General features: G+C 40.5%; 1 protein-coding gene across 1 annotated transcript; it reads left to right on the forward strand.

The window, feature by feature from the left end:
• The first annotated feature begins 23 nt into the window (after positions 1 to 23).
• LOC117252815 (3-hydroxy-3-methylglutaryl-coenzyme A reductase) lies at positions 24 to 24,030 on the forward strand. Its single transcript, XM_033620016.2, has 20 exons — positions 24 to 182; positions 3,860 to 4,036; positions 5,414 to 5,525; positions 5,656 to 5,743; positions 5,826 to 5,910; positions 6,004 to 6,109; positions 7,379 to 7,485; positions 7,571 to 7,690; positions 7,771 to 7,931; positions 10,356 to 10,609; positions 10,693 to 10,859; positions 14,610 to 14,804; positions 14,904 to 15,062; positions 15,415 to 15,572; positions 15,688 to 15,793; positions 15,887 to 16,057; positions 19,582 to 19,722; positions 19,817 to 19,975; positions 22,039 to 22,193; positions 22,836 to 24,030. Exons 2-20 carry the CDS (start codon positions 3,872 to 3,874, stop codon positions 22,888 to 22,890), a joined length of 2,664 nt encoding a protein of 887 aa, XP_033475907.1. The 5' UTR covers positions 24 to 182; positions 3,860 to 3,871; the 3' UTR covers positions 22,891 to 24,030.
• The last annotated feature ends 2,271 nt before the right edge of the window (positions 24,031 to 26,301 follow it).

The following is a 26,301-nucleotide window of genomic DNA, read 5'->3' on the forward strand; positions in this document are numbered from 1 at the left end:
GACGTGATTGGCTGACGTGTCGGATGATGTAGTAGCGTGCCATCGTTCCATCTGCCCTATTGGAGTGCGGAGGAGCCACTCGGTGTGTCGGTGAGACCGGCTTTCTGTGCTTCACACCGGGAGGCTGCACTCAAGACACCATCACATCTCTCTCTCAGTAATCATCAATTTACCCACCTAAGGTAAGTCTGTGTATCTATTCAAATAAATGCATTTATGTTAGTTGCCAGTAAATATAGGCCTAGCCTATAGGCAACATTGAGAAGTGAATTCAACCTAGGACGCGCTTCGGTACATCAGAAGTAGACAGTAAGCGGAGCGGGGATAATAGCCTCTACAAAGCCGCTCCGTTAACGCATCCAGCGGAGTGATATATTGGATAGAACCGGCTGCAGCCGCCGCTGCGCACTGTACAGGATATTGGCTTTAACGTGTCAGTTTAATCACCAGCATGAACAAATTAGCAGCATTTACTGATGTTTCTTTTTCTCAAAAAGGTCATATGTTAATGCCTTATTTAAAGCAACGACGGGAGTAATTAAGAATTTAATGGTGATAATAAATTATTATTAGGCTATTATTATTATTATTATTATTATTATTAGTAGTAGTAGTAGTAGTAGTAGGCCTAGTAGTAGTAGTAGTAGTAGTAGTGTAGTATAAGTAGTATAGTCTAGTAGTAGGAAGAGGGGGTCCCCATGGTCACGGTGGATTTCTAAATGAAACCTATATTTTTGGAATCGTGAAGGTCTGTAGATAATGAATTTTGATGTTTGATGATCGCGAAAAAGGGTAGTCCTCGGAATTCCGGCGGAATTTCGAATTCCGTCAATCGGAATATATGGAAAAAATTAAAAGTCAAATGTATCCACAACTTTTGAACCATATATTGTACAGAGACAAATAAACCATCTTTTTTGCATAAATTAAGCATGAGAAATCAATTAAAATGGTTATTTTAATGATTTAAAATGTATGTCTATGCGTAATTGCCTTTTCTTTGCAAAATTTAGCAGAAAAAATATGAAAAAAGCTATGACCTATAGGAAATCTTCCCAATTTGTCGGTATTTGGTGAGAAACATCAGCTTTTTAATAGCTATAGAAAACTGCCCAGCACTCTAAGCTTTCATTTGATTGGTTACATGTTGCTGTAACTAAAAAAATTAAGTCTGGGAGACTGTTGGAGCTATGTCTACTCCCAAATTTGTGATAGACAGGTCAAAATGAGGGATAACCATAACTCTTGAATCATACATCATACATATATTAATGAACCAAGTCACAGACACACTTACATCCTGTCTGGAATGATGTCAATTCATTAAAAAAGTGATCAGACCCATATATCAATTTGTTTTCAGTCTCAAATTGTTTTAATTATGATAGATTAATTTATTAAAATGCTTTACAGGTGATCTGTAGTTTGTGTTCATGGTTTATCCTCCATTTGATATGAATTCTCCTGTAAATCAGCATCATATCAGTTTGACCTGTCCCCTCAACTACACAGGCTGAATAAACTGTGTTTGACTATAAGGTTAATATTTTCAGAGGGAAAAAAATACAAGACAACAGCTTTCATTAAGGCTCAGTCAGATACAGTCAGGGCTTCACATCAGATGTTAGTTTAAGAATCCTCACATCCCACTGACCACAAGTCTCTGTGTTGCTAAATACTTCAATAATTAAACCGTCCAATATTAATATAGTACAGTAGACTCTGTATAGTTTATGATGAATATTTTCAGTCTCTGACAACTAAATTTCACCATCAGTCACACAACATATTTTCTGTTCACAGAATAAACCTTCAAATCAGACAAATACAATCTTAATCTCTAAAATTCAACAAAAATGAGTAGTTTATCTAAAACGTCATATTGTTGAGTCGACATCTTAACCAATCAGCTGATAGATCAGGTGAGAGCCAGGCGGTGCAGTCGGTGGAGAGCAACTGCAGCGCCTGGCTCTAAAAACTGCGGCTGCCTCGCTCTCGCGGTTTTATCGCCGTCCGCTTTTGTAATACGTCAGAGCAAGTCGGGATGAAGTCAGGCACAAAACTAGCTTTTTTCATATTTTTTCTGCTAAATTTTGCAAAGAAAAGCCAATTACGCATAGACATACATTTTAAAAATATAGGTTTCATTTAGAAATCCACCGTGACCATGGGGACCCCCCCTTCCTACTAGACTAGTAGTAGTAGTGCTGGTAGTATTATAATTAGCCTATTACGTGTTTTTTTTATTTTAATTTTGAGAGCGACATGATTAGGCTATTACACCTGACCCACCTGACCAGGGGCATAAATATGATCAATGCAGGGAGTGTAGCTGCACTGCCGCCCGTGAGGTGGGGGGTCCATAGCCTACTTGGGTGTAGAATGGGTCCGTATGAGTGATTGCCACCTTGGAAATATGCCTGTGTTCAAAGAAGAACTCTCATTAAATTAAAAACAGTGGCCTTTTTTATATATTCCCTTAAAAAAGGCAAACCAATTTCTGTCATGTTTCTTTTTTCTTTTTTTTTGTAAAATAGTCAGTAGCATTTATAACAAAATTAAATGATTATTCTATAACTATAAATCAACTGTTCTATAAATCAAATATTGTATAACTATCAATAAACTATTTTATAAATCAGCTATTGAATTTCTTAAATTAAATTAATAATATCTCAATTTCTTATTTTCTTTGGTATTTTTTGTTATATACAGATATGCCATGATGATAGGTGGGTAATATGTATGTTGATGTTATCCAATGTCAAGTCTCTGACCATATGATGAGACGATATGTGCATGATAGCGTGCCCTAGGGCCCATCATAATAGCGTGCATTGGAGCCCATCGTAACTACTTTACACCACTGCACCTGATGCAGTTAAAATATTTAAAGTATTTAAAGTAACTAATTGAATGTAAGTAGGCCTAATACATTACAGGCCAGTGGTTCCCAACATGTCCAGCCACGGGGTCCGAATTGCTCCTTAGACATTACCTCAAGGTCCACAAAGTTTAATATATTCAGGGTCATCCTTGTGTTTGGCCATGTCTTCAAGCTAGTTTGCTGTGTCTGTTAAATAGCTGTTATTCTATTCACTCACTCTGCAGCAGGAAACAGCACTTCAAAATAAAAGCTTTTGCCGTAAATTCACTGTACTTCAAAAAGAAAGTATGTTTTTTACAAACTAGACCCATTCGCGAGTCACTTGCGGTCCATTCAGTGAAACCTGTGACCCACTTTTAGACCGTGACCCACCAGTTGGGAATCAGTGTTATAGGCCATTATCTTGGTAAGTTCACATTAATGAAGCGTACTAATTTAAGAATACTATTTCATTCCTCTGATTAAAATAGTGATTTGTCTTGGGGCACCAGTAGCGTAATGGATATTTATTTATTTATTTAAGTTAGAAGCAACAGTACACATTAATGAACATTTGCATGTAAATATGCCGGATTATAGCCCCAGGCGCCCCATGTACAGAGGCGATGCTTCACTGCAGCGGTCGCAGGTTCGGTTCTGGCTTGCAACACTTTGCTGCATGTCACCCCCCCACTCTCTCTCTCTCTCTCCCCATTTCACACTGTCCTGTCAATTAAAGGCAAAAGCCCCGAAAAATAATATAAAAAATAAAAATAAAAATTGTGATTTGTCTTTATATAATGATGAAATTGAAGTACAATATTTCCCCTTGAGCTTGACTTGTGGAGCTGAAGTATAAAATGGCATAGTGATGTTTTCTGTGATCACTGACCTGACCTGCTCCCATTGTGGATGCTCTTGTTTCTTCCTCTTGTTATGTAATGGTGTACAGTCATCTCCAGCTTACATTACTCTCCTTGTGTAATTTGGTAGCTCTGTTGCACCATGCTGACCCGTCTGTTCCGTATGCATGGCCTCCTGGTGGCCTCCCACCCCTGGGAGGTGATTGTTGGCACAGTCACCCTCACCATCTGTATGATGTCCATGAACATGTTCACTGGTAATGACCAGATCTGTGGCTGGAACTTTGACTGCCCCAAAACAGAGGAGGTGAGTAAATGAATGAGATGGTTGAGAATATGTCAGTTATCTGTAGTAGAGAATCCACCACGGTGTAAAGTAGGCCACCAATGTAGTTTGAAAGAGCCTCAGGACAGTCCTCCCACTTGTAATTCAAATTATATGTCATGCTTACATTAGGTAAATACTTTAACTAACCACACAGCCCTGACTAGTATGTTATCGCCACTAAAAATTAATATGCATTGTCATGACCAATTGCTAGGACTCCTATAAAGCATTTTTAGCAGCGGTAGAGCCACCACGTTACTCCATATATCTCAATGACTACCAGATGGATTGCCATTAGACTTGGTACAGACACTCAAGCATGTGTCCATATTTCTTTAGCAATCCCCTGATTTCTCATCTGGCACCTTATCTCTTACTGGAGGCAGAGGCATACTGGTTTCCGTTTGAAGTCCGAGTAGTATTACCCAGTCGCATTTATGCAAACTGTAAACTGTCTGTATGAAGAGGAACTTGCCAAAACGGCAGTGGGGGGAAATTTTCCTTAAGGGTTTTCTACCAGAAAGGAATCTATTGGTTAAGGTTAGGAAAAAAGTTGTAGTTTGGGTAAAAATGAACAAATTTCTGTCAAAAAGGGCTTTCTTGGAGAAAGCCTACAAGGAAAACTTCTCACATGTGCACCAAAATGCTATCTCAGAGCTTTAGCTTATGTTAGTTTTTTAGTGCATTTTGTATTCATACACAGAGTTGTTTATAAAGATTAGCTGAAATGTCTGACAGAAAAATTCACTTGGAGGGTTTTCTGACAGAAGGGGACTTCTTGGTTAAGGTTAGGGGGGAAAACTCTTAATGTGGACAAAAATGGGCTAATGGGCTTCTGCCAGAAAACTCTTTCTGGCAGAAGCCCTCTAGGTAAACTTCTCCCATGTGTGCATGAAGGAGGAAGTCTTGGCCCAGGTATCTGCTTGCTACACCGGATCTCCAGAGATGTTGGCCCTCGCCCCTAGAGGCTTTATCCCAGTTAGACAAGAGCCAGTGAGTTGTGAGACTGCTAACCAAGGAATAGCCTGGCACATAACCTTACGAAAAATCATGTTTTTACACACAGAAATTTAACAAATGTGGTTAACAGGTTAATTAGTGTGAGCTTTAGAGGTACTGCTAGGAGGATTTTGGATAAAGCCAGGCTAGCTGTTTTTAGCTATTTTAGGTCTTTACGCTAAGCTAAGCTAACCAGCTGCTGGCTGTAACTTTATATTTAGCATGGCAGTGAATAAGGGTATTTCCCTAAATGTCCAACTTATCCTTTAAGTCTTTGATTGAGGTTTATCCTTTACTTCACTATATATTTCTAATGAATGTCTGTGTACACTGATAAGATTTTTTATCTCCTTACAGCAAATTCTGAGCAGTGATATCATCATCCTGACTATCACACGTTGCATCGCCATCGTATATATTTACTTCCAGTTCCAGAACCTGAGACAACTGGGGTCCAAATATATTTTAGGTAAAATATTGATGGATACTTGAGCTGTTTATAAGATGCTTAGATGTGACTAAGATGCTGTAAAGGGAGTGGATTCTTTGACCTAACTAGCAAGAAATAGCTAAAATGTATCTCATCTGCTCTTTTGCAGGTATTGCAGGCCTCTTCACCATATTCTCCAGCTTCGTATTCAGCACAGTGGTCATTCACTTTCTTGATAAAGAGCTCACAGGCCTCAAGTAAGGACACACTCAGCTTACAGTGCTTTCTTAGCAGAATCTCTGTTAAAACCCCAGTTGATTGTTCTGTTCTGTCCTCCAGTGAGGCTTTGCCATTCTTCCTGCTTCTCATCGACCTCTCAAAAGCATGCGCTCTCGCCAAGTTTGCCTTAAGCTCTAGTTCTCAGGTATGACAAAATATTTACTGATCACATTGCAACATGCCACAGGAAATCCAACAGTTGCCCTGACTACTACAATACACACTATAACATTTTCAGGATGAAGTAAGAGACAACATTGCTCGTGGCATGGCAGTATTGGGACCTACCTTCACGCTTGATGCCTTGGTGGAGTGCTTAGTGATCGGAGTGGGAACCATGTCAGGTACTTGCTGCCATTCCTAGTTTTCCTGTTGTTGTTACACCATAACATCACTGTCAGGCGTGGTTACAGAGATGAAACAGGCGTTCAGCCAGACAGGACAGAACAGTACCTGTAACCCTTGTTAGGATTGCTTAATTTGGTTGTGAGTCAGATCCCAGACTGTATAAAATAATGGACATAGCCAGTGTAATGTCACCCATTGGTTTGTGGACACCTACTTTGAAGCTTTGAGGTTGGCAATTTGGCCGTTGCCATCTTGGGTTTTTGGAGCCAGAAGCGACTGTATTTGGACAAGAGGGTAAAGATAATCCTAACGATAGCTGCTAGCTTGGTTAGCATGGTGCATTGACAGCTATGTTTAACTGTGATAATGCTAATGCTAGTTTTTGCAACCGAAAAACAGGTTTAAAATGACAAAAAAAAACAGTACTTACCAGAAAAACTGAATATCCAACTCTGTAGATGGTCTTTTAGTACAACCAAACACTGATCAAGACTTTTGAGATGAACAAAACATTACAATTAATTTCCGTGAACAAATTAACTTTCATGAACTGAAAACACACTATGCCTATACTGTGTGAATCTGGGGTTATGCAATAGTTACGTTACCTAACCAAAGTTGTTGCTGTGGTCATGACTTTTCATCAGATGGCCCTCATCTGTCACTTAAAGCCTTAATAACATTTAAATGGGTCAGTTATACAAATATTGAGTTATTATGAGCAGGGAGATTAGCTATAGAGACCAAAACTGTTTTTTGCACCAGACTGAAAACGTGTTCATTTCTGCTGTAAAGTTGGACATTTTAACATAGGGGTCTACTGACTTGCTTTAGAGCCAGCCTCATGTGGCCATTAGAGGAACCACAGTTTTTGGCCACCCTGGAGGTTGCCGCTTAAGCAAAATGAAGCGTTAATGGAGTTGAGGGAGACATAACAGAATTTTGAGGCTTCAGTATGCTAACTTCGTGCAACAATTGTCAAGGTGTGTTGATGTGAAAAAGTAAGTAGGATTTGAATCTTCTTTTAATTTTAACTCCCCATGTCTTGCACCTCCCTTTGCAATCCACCTTCAGGTCTTTGGAACAGCTACACTTTTCTCTCATATATTGTACAAACTAATTTAATGCTCTAACCTTAACCCTGCTGACACCATATCAGTTAAAATGGCCCATCCATCCAACCAGACTCTTATGCAAACAATGGCCTATTTGGATTTAGCTGACCAAGATGAATGAAATAAAAGTATCTGTCCTTTATCTTTCAGGTGTGCGGCAGTTGGAGATCATGTGCTGCTTTGGCTGCATGTCTGTCTTGGCCAACTACTTTGTGTTCATGACTTTCTTCCCTGCATGTGTGTCACTGGTGCTGGAGGTAAGGCTACAGTGTTTCATTGTATGTGTGTACGTGTGTGTGTTAATGTCATTTTGATTAATGTGTTTTGTGTTGGCCCGTATAGTTGTCCCGGGAGAGTCAGGAGGGCCATCCTATCTGGCAGCTGAGCCACTTCTCCAGAGTGATGGAGGAGGAGGAGGACAACAAACCCAACCCTGTAACCCAGAGAGTCAAAATGATCATGGTAACACCTCTCTTGATTTATTTGTTTCTTTGCCTGGATTTGAACATGAGTGTGATTTTTAATGTCTGCTCTGTACACAGTCTCTGGGCCTGGTGATGGTTCACGCCCACAGCCGCTGGATCGCTGAGCCTTTGTCTATCAACACCACAGTGGGGATCCCACAGGTGGGCATGGAGCTTGACCACCTCTCACCCAGGAGGATTGAGCCAGAGAAACCCCTGTGGCACTTCTACCTCACCAGGTTAGGCTTGTGATATGCTTGCTTTTAATTCCATGTTTGCTTGTGCCTGGTGGCTACCTTGTCTTTCCTGCAGTGCTTAGAAGCATCAGTTGTGCTTGTCCTCAGACATTATTGCTACACATCCACAGGATGCAATTAAGCTCATCAGCAGTGGAGACTGTATGTCAGCATGTAAAGTAGAGCTGCAGCTATCGATTGCTATAGTAATTGGGTTTTCTACTGATTAATCCATCCATTAATCGAGTAAAATACTTTTGCTTATGTATTTACTTTCAAATACTTTTCTATATTAAAGAGCAGAGAGAAAATAACAAAGGTCTCTTAAATGAACAACTAATTTTAGAATTATCAACATTATTGTTGCTTAAATTGCATACTACATACAGCACTGTGTTTCACATGGACAATTACTGTAGACAGGTGACGTGAGACACCTCAGAATAGGCGTGATTTGATGGGATGGATTGCAAAATGGAGAGAGCAAAAGTGAGGGGTGAAGAAAACAGACAGACCAGAGAAAAGTGTTTTAAGTTTGGGATCATTTCCAGCTTAAACAAAACCAAAGCTATGTACAATGTGTCTAATATTTCAGCATCTCAACAGGATCCAACACAAGGTAATAATAACCTCCGCATTTAATGTATATCAATATGATTGCTAGTTGTGATGAAGCTCATAAAGAGTGTGCCTCAAAAGTGTGCCAAATGATGCAAAACCAGATACGCCAAACGCGGGTCATGTACACAATCCCCACACTACTTGAGGTTGAGCTGCTTGAAAATCAGCAGTTTTCCTTTTGAGAACATAAATCAGAATTGTGGCTAGTTAAGCTCTGGTTTCCATTTTAGAATAATAAACATTATTATTGCTTAAATTGCATACAATAATTAGGCCCCAATAGTCATTTACACCACCTGATATTTTGCTTTTTTGGGTGTTTTATGCATTACTGTGAGGGGAGTGTGTGTGTGTGTGTGTGCGCGCGCATATTCTTGTGTGACTCTTGACTCTTAATAATAACTGAACAACTTCAGCCTTTCATAAATTGACTGCAGCATTTTATTTTCTGTTTATTTTCTTAAGCAAAACTTTACAACTTATGGACATAATCACAGAAAATAAAATCTTGCAGTCAATTTGTGAAAGGCTGAGCTTCATTCAGTTATCATTAAGATAGTCACACTAACACAAAAACACACACACACCTACTCCCCTCACAGAAATGCATAAAATACTGCAAAAACCAAAATATCAGATGGTGTAAATAGCTATTAGAGCCTAAATACTGTATGCAATTTAAACAATAATAATGTTGATTATTCTAAAAAGGAAACTAAAGCATTACCAGCCACAATTTTGATTTATGTTCTCAAAAGAAAAACTGCTGATTTGAAAGCAGCTCTGTCTCACCACAGTGTGGGAAATTTGTGTAGCTGAACCGTGTGTGGCTTCCCTTCATGCTGCCCGCAGCTCTGGTTTTGCATCATTTGGCACACTTTTGAGGCACAAGCCATCCATAAGGGAAGCTGAACGTTGTTAATTTGCATTCAACATTACTTTCCACATTGCAATGACACAGAGCTGGTTGAAAATCTGCATACTTAGCTAAGTTTTCATCTCAACTGGCAATCATATTGATTTACGTTAAATGCTAAGGCTAATATTACCTTGTGCTGGGTCCGCTTCGTGGACTGAATGCTTTCTGTTGAGATGCTGAAGTATTAGACACACTGTACAGAGTTTTTGTTTGGTTTCAGCTGGAAATAATCCCAAACTTTGACGCTTTCTGTTGTTTTCTCTGGTCTTTCTGTTTTCTGCGCCCCTCATTTTTACTCCCTCCATTTTTCAATCCATGCCATCAAATCAAGTCTTCTATTGTGAGGTGTCTTCACATGACCTGTCCACAGTGATCATCCATGTGAAACATATTGCTGTATGTAGTTATATGAATTAAACCAAGCCTTGATGCAAATTGGTTGTATGGATGATTTTTAGTAATTGAGTTACTGTAGTTTCTTGAGGTATAGTTTCAGCCCTAATTTAAAGTAAGAACAGGTCAAAACTCCAGCAACACTACTACTTCTCTATTTTATACTCTCTTGATGAGATTTAATTATTTTAAGTATCTCCAGATATGCAATGGTGTTACACAGCGGCCTTCTCGCTTAATACTCCAGATTTTTTGCTCTGACTTTGTTTCTGACACCATGAAGACTGGTTGTATTCACAAACAACAGCAGCGTTGTAAATGATGTTAAAGTAAAACTTTTCTCTCAACAGTTCCTTTTGGTATGACGGCATAAAGAGAACATCAAAGTGTGTATTTAAGATAAAGGACCAATTAAAAACTGAACAATTGTTAACCAAGGCCTAAAATCAATACTAATACTTGTACTACATGTTATTGTGCCTCTCTCCCTGCAGAATGATAACTATGGACATAGAGCAGGTGATCTGTCTGGCCTTGGCCCTGCTGCTGGCTATCAAATACATCTTCTTTGAGCAGGTTGAGATGGAGTCTACGCTGTCGTTGAAGAACCCCATCACTATGTCTGCCCCTGCCCTGACCCCACGAAGGCCCACTGAGACCTGCTGCAGGAAGGAGCCATGTGCTCCACGACCGTTCCCCCCTGCCCAGAGCGTGGCTGCCCCGGCACCTGCCAACCAGGCAGAGAGAGGTGTGTCTGTGTTCTGTGTGATGATGCTGTAGCAGATGGACTTGTGTAGCACTGTGGTATCAAACTACGCCTTGTTTCCCTAGATGAGGTTATCCGGCCCCTGTCTGCCCCGGTGGCTGATCCTCAGCCAAAGAGCCTCTTTATCGTAGGGGAGGAAGAGGAGGGGTTCAAGTCTGAGACTGATCAGCTGAGCATCCCAACAAAGCCCAGAGAAGTGGATGAATGTGTGGCCATCCTCAACAACCCTGAGGTATGACATTTCACACAAGCCTGCCTTTCACAGCTGATAAGTCTGCTAACCAGTGCTTAATTTGAGCCGTAACGTACTGGAACGCGTACCAGGATCTTTTTAGAAAAGGCCCTGGTACGTTCCGGAACTAATTTGCAGGGGTCTAGAACTTTTTGCATCTAAAAACTACATACAGTATTGGCTGATGTCACTAGTGTTGCGGGGTATACTGGTAATGGTCGACCGCGGTACTAAAACTCCACAGTAGCCTACATATGAAAGTTCAAAGTCCAATCACAAGACAGTGAGTGTCCATGCGCCGTCCGCTGCGCTGGTCAATAACGGAACGCGCCGGCCACCTGGCACTCAACATGCTGCTGTAGTGGTTTGTTTTCCAGGCATGTGAGTATCTTTGAGCAGTGAAAGTTATTATTTATTTATTTTTACTTGTCGGCAGTGATTTGTTTTCTACAGAGCTCTACGTGCAAGCATTTTACTCGCATTTGCGACTAAAAATAGTTTTGTGCGCGCAAATTAAATCATTCAGCAGGCTGTGCAAGTACAGATTTTAACCAGCAGCAGAAAGGAAAATCAAATCCTGCCGGTTGTGGGATGAACAGGGGTCACAGACAGGATACGGCGGTCAAATACGGCGAAGGCTCATAGTGCTCCGCGCCGCAACATAACGGCTTACCGACGAGTCCGACTCCAGGTCCAGTAATTTCCTCTTCTTGGTGTCATGACTGCCCAGTAGTACCTGGACAACTGAGCCATGGCGGCACACAGGTATGTAGCGTGTCAGAAGAGAAACGAGCCGTTCACATTTCTCTCTTTGTGGCAGGTAACGGCCCACAAACCTCACCACACTTTAGGGACTGTTCTTTACTTATGAAGGGACTGTTCTTTACTTGTCAGGGGAGGAGGGTGGCTGGTTGATTTTTATTTTATTTATTTATTTTATTTTGATCCACCCCTATGTTAATCACTTATTGATGCTGTTTTTGAAGTATGAATAAGTCAGTAAGTAATTTATTCCATTGAAATATCAGTGATGTATTATACAAAAGTGATTTATCTTTTTATAAATGACAAAAGGAACATCTGCCTCATTTTTGCTGTGGTATTGTGATACTACTCAGAACCATGATACTTTCACTGGTATCGTACTGTGGGTCCCAATTTTGGTACAGTGACAACACTAGATGTCACAACCATTCCATTCGGAGTCTCGCAGTGAGGCGGCTCGGGTGCCGCTTAAAAAAGTTTTGGGAGTGGGGGAACACTGCTCTTTCAGAGGCCCAAAGTGTTCCCCTACTTCTAATTTTACAAATTAAGCACTGCTGCTAATCTCTCAGGTAGATGAATGGTTACATCACTCGGCCCACCTCCCAGCTCCACAAGGTGTCTGTTTCCATCATAAAGCCGTATCCCACTAAAATGTCTGCAGGGTTTGAGGCGGTTGTGTGATTTAACTGTGTTGTAATGAGCTTAGTTACTGCACTCTTTCTTTGAGGCTGAACCAATTAGAGCATGACGCCAGTAGTAAAGACACTTGCACTGATTCCTTTGGCTTTGTGTGGCATCACATCTACTTAGCGCTCCACTTTCTCAGAGAAGACATATTGGTGCACATCACATGTAGGTGGGGTTTCATTGCAAATTAGATCTCCCACACTGCACTGGAGAGTAAGACATGGGAGATAAGAATATTTCAAATGAAAATAATGTGAGCACAGAAATGGAATTTTAACATTATGAGAAGCAGAGTCATTAAGCTGGTCACACCTAAAGGGACAGCTCACACCATAATCAAAAACACATATTTTTCCTCTTACCTGTAGTGCTATTAATCAGTCTAGATTGTTTTGTTGTGAGTTGCCGAATGTTGGAGATATCGGCTGCAGAGGTATCTGCTTTCTCTTCAGTATTATGGAACTAGATGGCACTCGGCTTGTGGTGCTCAAAGCGCCAAAAAAATCAATTTGAAAAACTGAATAGCGTGACTCAGTTACTCAAGATAATCCACAGACCCTGTTGTGAGCTGTTGAAAAATTTTCTTTCTACCAACCTACACCCACCAACGGTATCACCGTGCAGAATGACGTGTGCATCTACTCGTGGACAAGAGGCTCATGCTTGTGACAGCATGAGATGTAAACATTGATGGTGTCCTCCTTGGCTGAGCTGTAACATTGGCTAGCTCAGTGGTGCTAGGTGAGCTAGCAGGAGTTGCATGGTGACATGGTTTGCAGTTGTGGTTTGGTAGAAAGAAAAGTGTTTGTACGTGAAACTCCTCACAACCATGGATGGGTTATTGAACGGGCCTACCAGGCACAGGCACGCGGCCCCAGGCCTCCCTGGACTTCACCTACAAAATGTCACTCACATTAACACCTACTGACCAGCAGGTTAATATGATCACAAAAAGACATAAAACGACCATAAGGAGATGCATTAGAAATAGACACAAAATAACTACAAAAAGGGGTAAAACAACTGCAAACACAAAAACACCAAAAAAAACAAAATGTGTCAAAGAGACATTAAACAAGAAGAAAGAGACTCAAAATGACCACAGATTACACAAATTACCTCAAAAATACACAACAAGACTACAAAGAGACACAAAACAACAACAAAAAAGGGGCAAAACTATCACAAGAACTGTGTCTTGTTCCTATGCATGTTGAAGAGATGGTGGTGCCATCTGCTTGTCTGTGCCCAGGGACCCATTGTCTTAAAATCCACTCATGACGAGGTCTGTCGATAATCTTGAGTAACCGGGTCATGATTTCTGGAGTAAGACATTGCTGTTGAGTTTTTTTAAATGGATTTTAATGAGCGCACAAGCTGAGTGCTATCTAGTTCCATTATCTTAGAGAAAAGGCAGCCTATGTCTCCAATACTTGGCACCTCACGCTAATCTTGTGGTTACACTGGGCACAAATATAACATATGAGCAAGTGAATAACATGTCAATGTAAAGATGTGATTAGATGCAAATTCCTGCTGGACGTGATTTCGCATCACACGCTTATTCGCAAGAGTTGAAAATTCTGAACTTCAGCGACAGAGTCGTGCTGTAATAGCCATGTCGTGTCGGTCTGTGGCTACCCCGAGGTTTATGACACCATGTGCTACTTTTATAGAAACAGGAATAATGAGGAGCTCAGACTTCAGCCCAGACAGATTTCATGCACATATGTTGCAAGTTATTCAAGCGTATGAAGTGAGTCAACAAAAAATATTCTCACATTCAAACTTGCACCAGTAACATGACGCAAATACTTGGGTTGCGTTTGGTGTGAACACAACAAGAAAACAGTCTCGATTGATAATAGATAATTATAGATTGGTAAGAGGAAAAATATGTATTTTTGATTTTTGGGGTGAACTGTCCCTTTAAATTAATGCTGAGCTTGATACACAGCTATCATGGCAGTTGATGATTACTTTCAGTCTACAGCCAGAACAAAGATGTTGCCTGCAATGAGTCAAGATTATGTTGGTATGGAAATAACTGCCTATTGGATTGACACAGATATTAAATTATATCCATAGTAACAGGTATCACTATACCTTCCAGCAAATGGCTGTAAACATATTTCTGTTGAAAATACTAAGCAGTGTGTAAGAATCTATAATGTATTAGTGTAAATAATAACCACAATCCATTTCTTCTAATCTTGAGTGAATTTTTGTAGCGGATTCACTGGTCTGACCAGACGACACAGTAAATAATAAGTCACTGCTTGATGGTGTCTGATGCAGCTGGGGGCTCGTTTCCTGAGCGATGCTGAGGTGCTGCGGTTGGTCAACTCCAAACACATACCTGCATACAAACTGGAGGCCATGATGGAGAGACCAGAGAGAGGTGTGGCCATACGAAGACAGATGATATCTGCCAAACTTCCCTCTCCTTCTGCACTCTCCTCCCTGCCATACACTGACTACGATTACTCCAAGGTAAAGAGCTACACACACAAGACAAACTGCCATGCTCCCTGTGACCCTCTACTTCCTCTTTTACTAAGTTGTCAGCATTTCTATGTTACTGTTTTCCAGGTTATGGGCGCCTGCTGTGAGAATGTGATTGGTTACATGCCTGTACCAGTAGGTGTTGCCGGACCACTGCACCTGGATGGGAAGCAGTTCCAGGTTCCCATGGCAACAACTGAGGGCTGCTTGGTTGCCAGCACCAACCGTGGCTGTAGAGCAATTGCTGTGAGTGTCAGATATGTGTGATAGGGTCCTACAGGACAAGTACCAGAGTGGACAAAATAACTGAAACAGTTAGCAACATAAGAATGATGAATATCCATCCATATTCATACTTTCTGATCCTGCTTTAAATCTAACACATACAGTGAGAGAGGTGGTGGTGATGAGGCTCCTTTTATTCACATCTGACTTCTGACTTTGGCTTATTTTAGTCACTGTTATTGTTTTAGAGTACTAGCAGTGCAGAACTCTGAAAAATCATAAGCATAAAAAACAGTAGCTGCTTTATAATTGTGATTTCTCAAAAATATGTTATGTGAGTGTTAATATGTTCTGTATCTGAACTGTGTTGTAGCTGGGAGGCGGAGCCAGCTGTCGTATCCTGGGTGACAGCATGACTCGTGGACCTGTGGTGAGGCTGCCTTCTGCCTGTCAGGCTGCTGAGGTCAAGGCCTGGCTGGAGAGCACCGATGGATTTCAGGCCATCAAGGAGGCCTTCGACAACACCAGCAGGTAAAACATGAAGCCTGACATGGAAAGAACTAGAATTCAAAGTATTTGCTAAATGTTTGTTGTGTGTGTATACATGTTGTTTCTGTATGAATGAGGCTGTGGTCACTGTTGGCAGGTTTGCTCGGCTAGAGAAGCTGCTGGTTGGTCTTGCTGGGAGAAATCTCTACATCCGCTTCCATTCCAAGACTGGAGATGCCATGGGGATGAACATGATCTCTAAGGTAACTGTTTTATAACTGTGTGTGTGTGAGAGTAGAGATTTATTCCTTACATCCTTCAGGGCCTTGTTTAAATGATAAGTGGTGTACCTGCAGGGTACAGAGCAGGCCCTGAACAGACTGCAGCAGAACTTCCCAGAACTTCAGGTGGTGGCTGTCAGTGGGAACTACTGTACCGACAAGAAACCAGCTGCCATCAACTGGATCGAAGGCAGGGGCAAGTCTGCTGTCTGTGAAGCTACCATCCCAGCTAAAGTGGTCAGAGAGGTAGGAGAACTAGCACTGAGAGTGCAGCTTACTGATGTCTTTGCTGGATTTAAACAAACTAAACCATAAATGGAAAAAATAATGGACATATCCAATGTGATGTCACCCACTGGTTTATGGGCTCCCATTTTGAAGACACATTTGGGCGGCAGTAGCTCAGTCCATAGGGACTTGGGTTGGGAACCGGAGGGTCGCCTGTTCGAGTCCCCGTCCGGACCAAAATATGGAGTGTGGACTGGTGGCGGAGAGGTGCCAGTTCACCTCCTGGGCACTGCCGAGGTGCCCTTGAGCAAGGCACCAAACCCCCCAGCTGCTCGGGGCGCCTCACCAAGGGCAGCCCCCTCACTCTGACATCTCTCCACTTTGTGCATGTATAGGTCCTGTTTGTGCATGTGTGTGTCTTTCGGACCTGTGTGTAATTGACAAGCAAGAATGAAAACATTGAATTTCCCCTCAGGGGGATTAATAAAGTAAATAAACTTAAACTTAACTTGATTTCGGCATTTAGACTGTCGCCATCTTGGATTTTTATGCCTCTGCGCCAGTGACAGCTGTGGCCAGAGAAATTATGTTTTCATATTGTCTGTCTGTCGGTCCCATTCTTGTGAATGCAATATCTCAAGAATGCCTTGAGGGAATTTCTTTCAATTTGGCACAAACAATAACTTGGACTCAAGGATATGATATGATGAGATTTTGGTGGTCAAAGGTCAAGGTCGCCATTCATCATATTCTAGTGAATGCAATATTTTAAGATCAGCTTGAGTGAAATTCTTAAAAATTTTGCAAAAATGTCCATGAATCAGCAATGAACTGATTAGATTTTGGTGGTCATGGGTCAAAGGTCAAGGTCACTGTGACCTTGTCTGTCTCATTCTTGTGAATGCAATGTCTCAAGAACACCTTGAGGGAATTTCATCAAACTTATGCTCACTTGGACTCAACAATGAACTGATTGGATTTTGATGGTCAAAGTTCAAGGTCAATATGACCTTGCATCTGTCTCATTCTTGTAAATGTGATATCTCAAGAACACCTAAAGGGTGTTTGTTAAAAATTTGACACAAAAGTCAACTTGGACTGAAGAATAAACTGATTAGAATTTTATGGTTTAGGGTCAGCAAGTCAAGGTCAGTGTGACTTCACAAAATATGTTGTGCTGATTGTATAGATCTTATGTGTTATCAGGAAGAAGATGTATGTGAAGCATCCATGTTTTCACAGATATGGATGTAAACTGTAAGAGAATCTTGACTGGTGCGTGGAGGCATACAATTGGCAGTAATTCTAGTTTAGAATCAGAAGTGACCATATTTGGACGAGAGGGTGAAGATAACACTAGCTGCTAGCTTTGTGAGCACAGTGTAGTTGCGGTCCATGTTAATGCTAGTGCTCTAAAGAACAGGCTTAAAACCATTAAAACAAAACAAACTTACCAGAAAAACTTAAAACTTCATCATAGAGGGTCCTTTAGTATAACCAAATGCTGAACAAGCCAGTTTCACGTGACTAAAATGTTAATATTAACTTTCATGAACTGAAAACACCCTGAAATAGTTGAAATAATTGATTTCAACTGGTGGCCTTTTGTCAATAGATGGAAGTGTAACAGAATCTATAGTAAAGGAGACTTAAAAGTTGTAAATGGACACACTTAAGAAAGGATACTGCTATTAGCCCATCAAAATCTTAGACTGTAGTTGTGGTACAATTTTCAGTGAGTTGTAACAGTGGATGCTGGTTCCCTGCAGTAGCTATTAGGAAACAGGATTCAAATTTACCCTATATTTGTTTAGGATCTTCCAAATTTGAAAGTGCTTTACATAAATACAAAAGTACATTAGAACATTTAAAACACAGCATCCCCCAAATTACAGTTTGTTAGTACAAAATTCCTTCTTTGTGTTACTAGGTTACAGCTCAGCAGGGGAACATTTCAGGAATTCTGTCTCAAAGACTTTGGGAGATACTCACTTGATTTGACTAATTCAGACTCCTGAACAGGGTCAAAAATGTTTTTCACTACCTGCCCCTGTGGAAGGAAGGACGTTTTCTTTCTGTCTGCCACTCAGAAATTTTATCTGCCACTTTGGAAATCGATGTTCTAAATGTGGGAATAATATTTAGATCAGACATCATTTAACGTAAAGAATAATGACATTTAATGTTCCATATAGCATATACACCTTTACCAGCTGCAACATTAAAGTGATGAACACATAAATGTTACAGTAATTATAATCCAATAATATATTACTCTTAAATGAGCCATTCTGCATAATGAGAACTTTTACTTTTGGTACTTAAAGTATATTTTAATTCTAATACTGACGTGCTTTTACTTAGTAAGATTTTGAATGCGGGACTTTTACTTGTAACAGTATTTTTTTTAAAATGTGGTATTACTGCTTTTACTTCAGTAAAACATTTGAGTACTTTTTCCACCATTGGTAAATTCCATTGTTAGAATTACACTGTGGCTTTTCAGTGGAGCCCTATTTTGTGGAGTGGTAGGGTACTGCATAAGTGCACGTTCATATGTGAACGAGCCAACCTACATTGAGAAGCACAACATGGAAACTTAACTTGAGGAGCTGCTGTATTTATTCGTGAACATTTGAAAAGTTTTCTGCTAGTTTCTCCTCTGAGCACTTCCACTGTAACTGTTGCTCCCTTGTTCGCTTAACCAGCACTAATTCACTACGCCCTGAGCTAATCCTTCAGACAAATATTGAAGGAGTGTAGTGAAGTTGATACAATAACAAGTAGACATGTATAGTATATGTGCTGTAATGGATGTGGATTGAACCCATCAGCAACACAGAAGACAGGCAGGACAGTTTGTAATGAGCTTTAATATACTGCTTGTCAATCACAGAATGAGCAGGGACACTGTTACAGGGAAATTTTTAGCTGATCTTACTGTCTTTGTATTGTGTAAGAAGTTGAAAAAACATGGGAAATTAACTCTTGTCCAATGGTTCTTCAGTGAAATACTTTAATCTGTCTTACAAATATTGAATTAAACATTACAAAAACACACAGAAGGAGATAATAAATGGTAAATCTAGATTCAATATCAAAATCTCTTAGTGTAAATAAAAAAATGTTGTGGCTCAGAAGGTGGAGTGGGTCATCCACTAATGGGAAGGTCAGCCGTTTGATCCCCGCCTCCCCCACTCCACGTTGAAGTATTCTTGAGCAAGATATTAGACCCCAAATTGCTCCCAATGGCTGTTCCATCGGTGTGTGAATGTGATAAAGCTGTATAGCAGGTGGCACCTTGTACAGTAGCTTTGGCCACCAGTGAATGAATGTGTGTGTGAATGGGTGAATGTGACTTGTAGTGGAAAAAGCACTTTGAATGGTTGGAAGGCTCGAAAGGTGCTATACAAGTGCAGGTCCATCCAATCCGTTTACCATGATGTTTTATACGATGTTGTGCTCTATTAATGAGAATCATCCAATCTCATATTTACTCTATACCAGCAAATTAATGTTCACTCCTTGTTGCTGTGCTGCAGGTGTTGAAAACAACAACAGAAGCCTTGGTGGAGGTGAACATCAGTAAGAACCTGGTGGGCTCTGCCATGGCAGGCAGCATCGGTGGATTTAACGCACATGCAGCCAACCTGGTGGCTGCCATCTACATAGCCTGTGGACAGGTAAAGGAGTTCTGAGAAAATATTGTGCATGTGTTTATTTCAATGTATTCTTGTATTTGTTGTGTTAATGTAAGTGGCTGTTTGTGTCTGCCAGGATCCTGCCCAGTCAGTAGGCAGCAGTAACTGCATAACCCTGATGGAGGCATCAGGACCAACAGGAGAGGACCTGTACATCAGCTGCACCATGCCTTCCATAGAGCTGGGCACTGTAGGAGGAGGCACCAACCTGCCCCCCCAGCAAGCCTGCCTCCAGGTACACACACACACCAGGCTGTTCTCACAAATTTTTCGTATGTTTCCCTATGTAAAGCAATGCACACAAATTCGTACATATCCCACGTATCTTGAAAGGCTGCGATCACGTGACCAATGTGCTGATGGCACTAAACAAGGAAGCAGTCTGGAGTGCTTTAAGAAGGCAGGTTGGAGTGGTGGATGGGCCACAAAAAACAAGACTTTAGCCTGGGACTTTCTCCTGGATATGCATGTTCGAATGCGTGTAAACTTTGTGACGGTTTGTGTTTATTTTTAGTTGACTGGGGTGCCAGCCAGGTCTCTCTCCTGGAATGTAAGATTTTGTTTTTAGTCAGTACAAACCCCACACAAGGACGAAACCTTACTAGAGATTACACCCTTTTTTAAATTAAATATACCACATTGACATATACAGATAAAAAGTTTGTATTGGAAGCAACAGGGAAAACCACAACAAAATGTCTCTTAGTTTTGACTTTCTTTTCAATAAAGTAAACGAAGCAAAATAAAATAGGCAGTTCAACTCAGAAATAAGCAATTCCTCTTCAAAACCAAAAATAAATCAATTCACTTTTCAGTTCAGTTCCTTTTAGTTTTACAAAACAAAAAAATAAATCAGTTTGTTTTTCAATTCAGTTCGTTTTGTCAAAAGAAAATCAGTCAATAAAGTAAAAAAAAAAAACCCGTCTTCCTACTTACAGTTTCCGTCAGTGTGTGTGCGTGAGCTGCGGGCTGTGTAGGCTTTGTGGGTTTTTTTCCGGGAGGGTGAATGAATGTGACCGGATCAGCTGATCGTAGTACTTTGTTCCACGTGTGTGTCCAGATGAGAGGATCTATGGCGTGAGGAGGTGAGTATTGATGTCGGTTGTGGCAATTGTGGCCAACGAGAGGTACGTTATTTCTCTCTGTCTGTTCTGCACACAGAGCCCTGATGCTCTCACGACCGGCCCACTGCTCTGCCGTCTCTCTCTTTTTGACTCCCCAGATATAGTTTTTTTTTCCCCGCGAGTAGCGAGAGTTTCCGGTGGGTCCAGGGAAAATTGTCTGGGTTGTCACAACGTTAAGTAAACTTTGAGTCATTTTAAGGTATGTCCTCACCACGTTTCTTTTCTTAAACCTCACCTCAGTAACTTTCATTGCCAAAACCTGTCCTCCCTAATTTTATGTCAGTTATGTAACTGTACGTTAAGGAGGTAACGTCATTCGTGGGGCATAAATTCGTAGGATATCATACCAGTTGTTGAGCATGCATTTTCGTTGGATGTCATATGAACACATATCTGGCAAGAAGTCCTGTTAGAATGAATGTAATCAATGATAATTCTGCTAAGCTTGGTGGCTCACAACATATTTAAAGCCCAGTTCAGACCAAAGATTCCCAATGAGACAAACCGTTTAAGAACGTTGCAGAGAAAAGTTGCAGCAGTAGGACAGCCTGATGATGTCACCTGCATCTCAGCTGGTCAAATCACCGGCGGCTGGTTTTAGAACGTAAAACACATCACCTGTTTTAACAGCCGATCAGCTTGTGGTAAAGTCCGTTGGTCAAGTCAAAATAACCACAGATGGTATGTTCGCTTGCTGCGGCAGGCGCTTTGTCCCCACCAAGCCCTCTGTTTCCAGTCTCATGGTGTGTGTTGGACGGTGGGTTGCTACTGCTACTTGCTGTATGTGCTTATTTATATTATTGTGGTGTATTGTGGTGCTCGTTTTGTTTCAGTTTCTTTTCCGCTGTTTCATCACTACTAAAAATGTAACTTTAGCCAGTATCTCACTATCACTGTCTTCATTCTTATTTTAAGAAGCTACAAATTATATTCAGCCTCAAAATAAACCCGATAAGCTGGAAATCAGAACCGAAGTACAGAGTTGTTGCATCGAGATGATACACTGTCTCACGTAGTTGCATTGGTGTGAACCGGCAGGTTTTTAGAATGTTGCAGAGCGGCACATTGCAAGTAGTTGCCTGTTTCAACTCATCTCGTCTCAAATCTTTGGTCTGAATTGGGCTTATCAGATAATCAATAATTTGTGTGTGTGTGTGTTTGTGTGTGTGTGCAGATGCTGGGTGTACAGGGAGCCAGTCAGGACTGTCCAGGGGAGAACGCACGGCAGCTGGCCAGGGTTGTGTGTGCCACCGTGCTGGCTGGAGAGCTCTCACTGATGGCTGCTTTGGCTGCCGGCCACCTGGTAAAGAGCCACATGACGCACAACAGGTAAGAGCAAGGAACCTCTGTCTGTGAGCCAGTTTTTCAGCAAATCAGTATTGGGCCAATTTTGCACATAGTTGCATTAAGTTGTCAACTTTCAGAGAGAAAAGGGAGAGGGAGATATTGGGTGGGCAGTTAGTGGTAGGGAATTGGGGTGCGGTTGCAACAGGTGGCTTAAATGGCTTAAAACTCACATGTGAAGTGAACAGCGGGCTCCTGGGTAAAAGTCTGGGGTCTATTGGACCCATCCCCTCCCCCCATAAGGACTTTCTAGCTCTTTATATTACGTTGTCGCTGTTACAAGCTGTTGCCACTCAGTAGCGTTAGAAACTGATACCACCCAGCAGCATACCATAATGCTGCGAAAGGTGACTTTGTATGTCGGTATCTGACTCTGAAATCACTGAAAGCAGCAGTATTTGACAAGTTCAGAATGAGAATGGGCTGTCTTTTATCAACCATAACAAAGTGTTTTTTTGTGTCTAAAGCTGACCATTTTAACCACAGCCTTTCCAATGTATCACCTACTGTACATAACATGCAAATGTAAAATATCCATGGTTTGCAGGAACGCACAGTGCCAACATGTTTCTAGCAATTAAGTTTGATTTGACATACAAAGGGTGATGGACTCTGTTCCTCCTGCAGATCCAAGGTGAACCTACATGAGACTCCAGGAACATGCACCAAGAAAGCCTCCTGAGAGCCTGAGAGCAGCCCTGCCTCCTTCAGTGAGCCCAGGTGACTGGACGGAGGGGTGAACCCAGGAAATATGGACATTATGAAAGGGACTAATCATTTGTTGAGAAAGCAGACCTCACACGTCTTCCAAGTGCTTTCTAAGAGACACTGGAGTGTCTTTTGACCAATCTCTATGCTGGATAGGAAGAGCTAATCAGTGGGAGTATATTCATTTTCTGTATCTGTCTGTGTTTTATGGGGCTGGCTAGGAGCACTTAACTTCATTTATTTCCACATTTGGGAATGCTGTCAGAGTTTTGGGAAACAGACATTTTGAATTTAAATGAAAATTTCTGCTGTCCTGTTGCCAAATGGAGCATTGTTAATACAGATACAGTCAATGTTGAATGTGTGACTGCGCACGGCAACTTAAGTACAATGCTGCTTGCGACTGATTCTGCATCATTTGATGTCTTCATTGGGGTGCTTTGTGAAGCTAACAGGGACACAGTGTCAATCAGCCCACACAGTTCAGCAGTACTGCAAAGCAGACTCCAGTCCTGGCTCAACCACAACAAGACAGAAAGATTAACCATGACTGACATCAGGAGTGAATCAATGAATGTATGAATGATTGAATATGTGGATCCAAGAGGCACTTGAAGATTTCAAGGCTCACCTAAAGGCTGAGCTCGGGTTGAGGATAAATAAACAAGGCTTCAGGTGCCTGTACTGCTGATGTAACCATGAAACAAATTATTAGCGCATTCCCATTGGGTTTATACCATATTATTACCATACAGAAACAAATCTAATGGCCTAACTCACCTCTGCTCTGCATGTCCAGTACCAAAGAAAATAACTTTTTATCAACAGTTTTTACTACAGATATGTGTGTGTTCTCGAATCCACACAGTTCAGACCAGGTTATGGTGTCACTGTGCAGTGATAGAGTGACTTTTCCAATCAGTCTGCAATTTAAAGTGCATGCTAATGCACTTTAAATTGCAAATTCAAAGCATATTGATGCTTCAAAATGCAATGTAAGGTACTGCAGATGTGGGTGAAATGAATTCAATTACAGTGAGTCTTCCTGTTGCACCAGGGGATGGCAAATATTTTGGATATATTTTGTAATAAATACAAACAGATTTTACAATGACACATTGTACTGTTTTGATTAATGCTTTGTCATGAATTGCACATGAGGTGAAGTATGGACTTTATAATAGCCTAACAGTAAATGCACTACTGGCCTTGACACTGAAGAGCTAACGTTCATGTCAGCAATTAATCCGTCTCTATGGATGCAAATATAAGATATTTATTTGAGTTTTAACAGTCGCTGAATAACCTAATATTGAAATTGAAAAACCACCAAATTCAAAGCATTGACATTTTTTACACTGAAGATTAACTTATTTCTGAATTCACCTCTTTGAAACTTAAATATGAAATTTCTTCATTCGCAATTCCAAAAGCTGAAACTCAGTATTTTATTCAGTGTTCACAAATTAAGATCCCAAATTTTAAGTTTCTGGGGCCAGTTGCACAAAACACCTTAAGGTAAGATTTTCCTTTAAGTCCATGGTAAGGCTTTCTTAAAATAAAATCAGTTGCACAAAACACATCCTCTCCCTCAGGTTTCCTTAAAATGTTCATTTAAGTATTTAAGATTTTCTCCTTATCTTGGTCTTATACTTAAGGAATCCCTTAAAGTTAGTTAAACCATTGCACAATAGACTAAAGGTATCATAAGCTTGAGCATAAGCAAACAAATAGCTATCATGAAAACCTTAGTATTTCACCACTGTAGAATATTTCACTGCTGTAAATGCCTTAACATTTTTACATAACTAAGGAAACCTTCTCAGGGTTTCTGTGCAACACCCAGTAAGTCCCTCAGCTTAGGAAAAAAATCATACATACTTATGGAGAAAACTTAAACATGGTTTGTGCTTCTGGCACCAGATTTTCGAAAAAGTAGATTCAGGAGACTCAAATTTGATTCACAGAGCAGGCTATGCAATCAAATCCTGTTTGTGCTTAAAAAGCTACTGTCTGTCCAGCCGTCAGATTCTGGCTGAGAATGTGCAGTGAGCTGCTGATTTTACTCTTACATACTCCGTAAAAATGCCACAGAGGTTTATCCTAGCATTGCATGATGACCAACTTAATTATTTCCTGGATTTTTATTGGTTACTGTTGTCCTGAAATGAATATAGAAATGTAGGGAATGCTAACTGTATGTTGGGCAGAAAACAGGCCCTTTGTGAATAATTCAAAATGCTACCTCAGAAATATGCCTGTGTTTAAAGAAAAACTCCATTTGCCATTTGCTATATGTGCAGACCCATCTCCATCATGTTTTTCTTTTCTTGTTTTGTAAAATATCCAGTAGCAATCTATAATAAAATGTTACAAAATATATGCCTACTCTCCATAAACTATAAAACTATACAATAAATGAGCAATCCCTTATTTCCATTGATATTTTTGTCATATATATGATCTCTATCTGATCATGTGATGATAAGATAATATGGTAGCTTTAAGCACATAACTAGTAATTAGGTATCTTTGGCCTGTCATGATAGCGTGCACTGGGGCCCGTTGTAACTACCTTATGCAACTGATCATAAGTATGTAATAATAACAATGATTGATTTATTATTTTCAGTTATTATGTTTGGACTTACATGCTGCATTGCAGAATTGTATTTGCATAATCAGATTTATTACCCAAAAATGTATTTCTTAACAGTGTGTTCCTTAAAAGAAAGTCCTAAATGTATTTTTGCAAATTAACACAAATGAATTACTTACTAACACATATACAATGAAAGAGTGGGGCATGGGGAGCCCACTGAGTGCCACAGTTTATGTCTGGCCCCTCTCATGGTTAATGTGTTTCTACTCAACAGTTAATTCTCTGGTGCTTCTTTTGTTCCTATTCATAGTTTTAACAACTCCCATTAGTTATGCTCAGTTCATATTTTCCTTTAAATCAGTATTTTGCATGTTTTAAATAATTTACTAAATGACACATAATTTATGTGCACATTTGTCAAACTTAAATTATCATTGTGTGGTTGTGACTTTTAGAATTAGTATGCACTTATTTAAGTAGTATAACTAATGGCTTATAGCTGCCTGAAAGTGGAAGCGTGTTAAATATTTAGTGTGCACTATAGTATACCATGGAAAATGGTCTGCAGAAATGAAACTCTGTAAGGTTAATTTGGCCTAAATAAGTACTGTGCCCTGCAATGAGACCTGCAGTCACCCTGTTGAACTCAGGAACACATCTTTAGCACAGATCAGTCTCATTGATGAATGACAACTGCAGATCAGTGAAAGTTTCCCTTCTAATGAGATTACATGGCTTTAACTTTCTTCCCTTTTCCCCACATCCTGTCCAATGGATCACCTC

The sequence above is a fragment of the Epinephelus lanceolatus genome, chromosome 9 (assembly GCF_041903045.1).
Source record: "Epinephelus lanceolatus isolate andai-2023 chromosome 9, ASM4190304v1, whole genome shotgun sequence".
In the NCBI taxonomy this organism is placed as follows: domain Eukaryota; kingdom Metazoa; phylum Chordata; class Actinopteri; order Perciformes; family Serranidae; genus Epinephelus; species Epinephelus lanceolatus.

What these genes read in the sequence shown, in the direction of transcription:
- LOC117252815 (XM_033620016.2), top strand. Translation starts at nt 3,872, where the DNA reads ATGCTGACCCGTCTGTTCCGTATGCATGGCCTCCTGGTGGCCTCCCAC. An exon ending in GTGTGTCACTGGTGCTGGAG is followed by an intron (nt 7,486 to 7,570) that starts GTAAGGCTACAG and finishes TGGCCCGTATAG; the next exon opens with TTGTCCCGGGAGAGTCAGGA. An exon ending in GGATGAACATGATCTCTAAG is followed by an intron (nt 15,794 to 15,886) that starts GTAACTGTTTTA and finishes GTGTACCTGCAG; the next exon opens with GGTACAGAGCAGGCCCTGAA.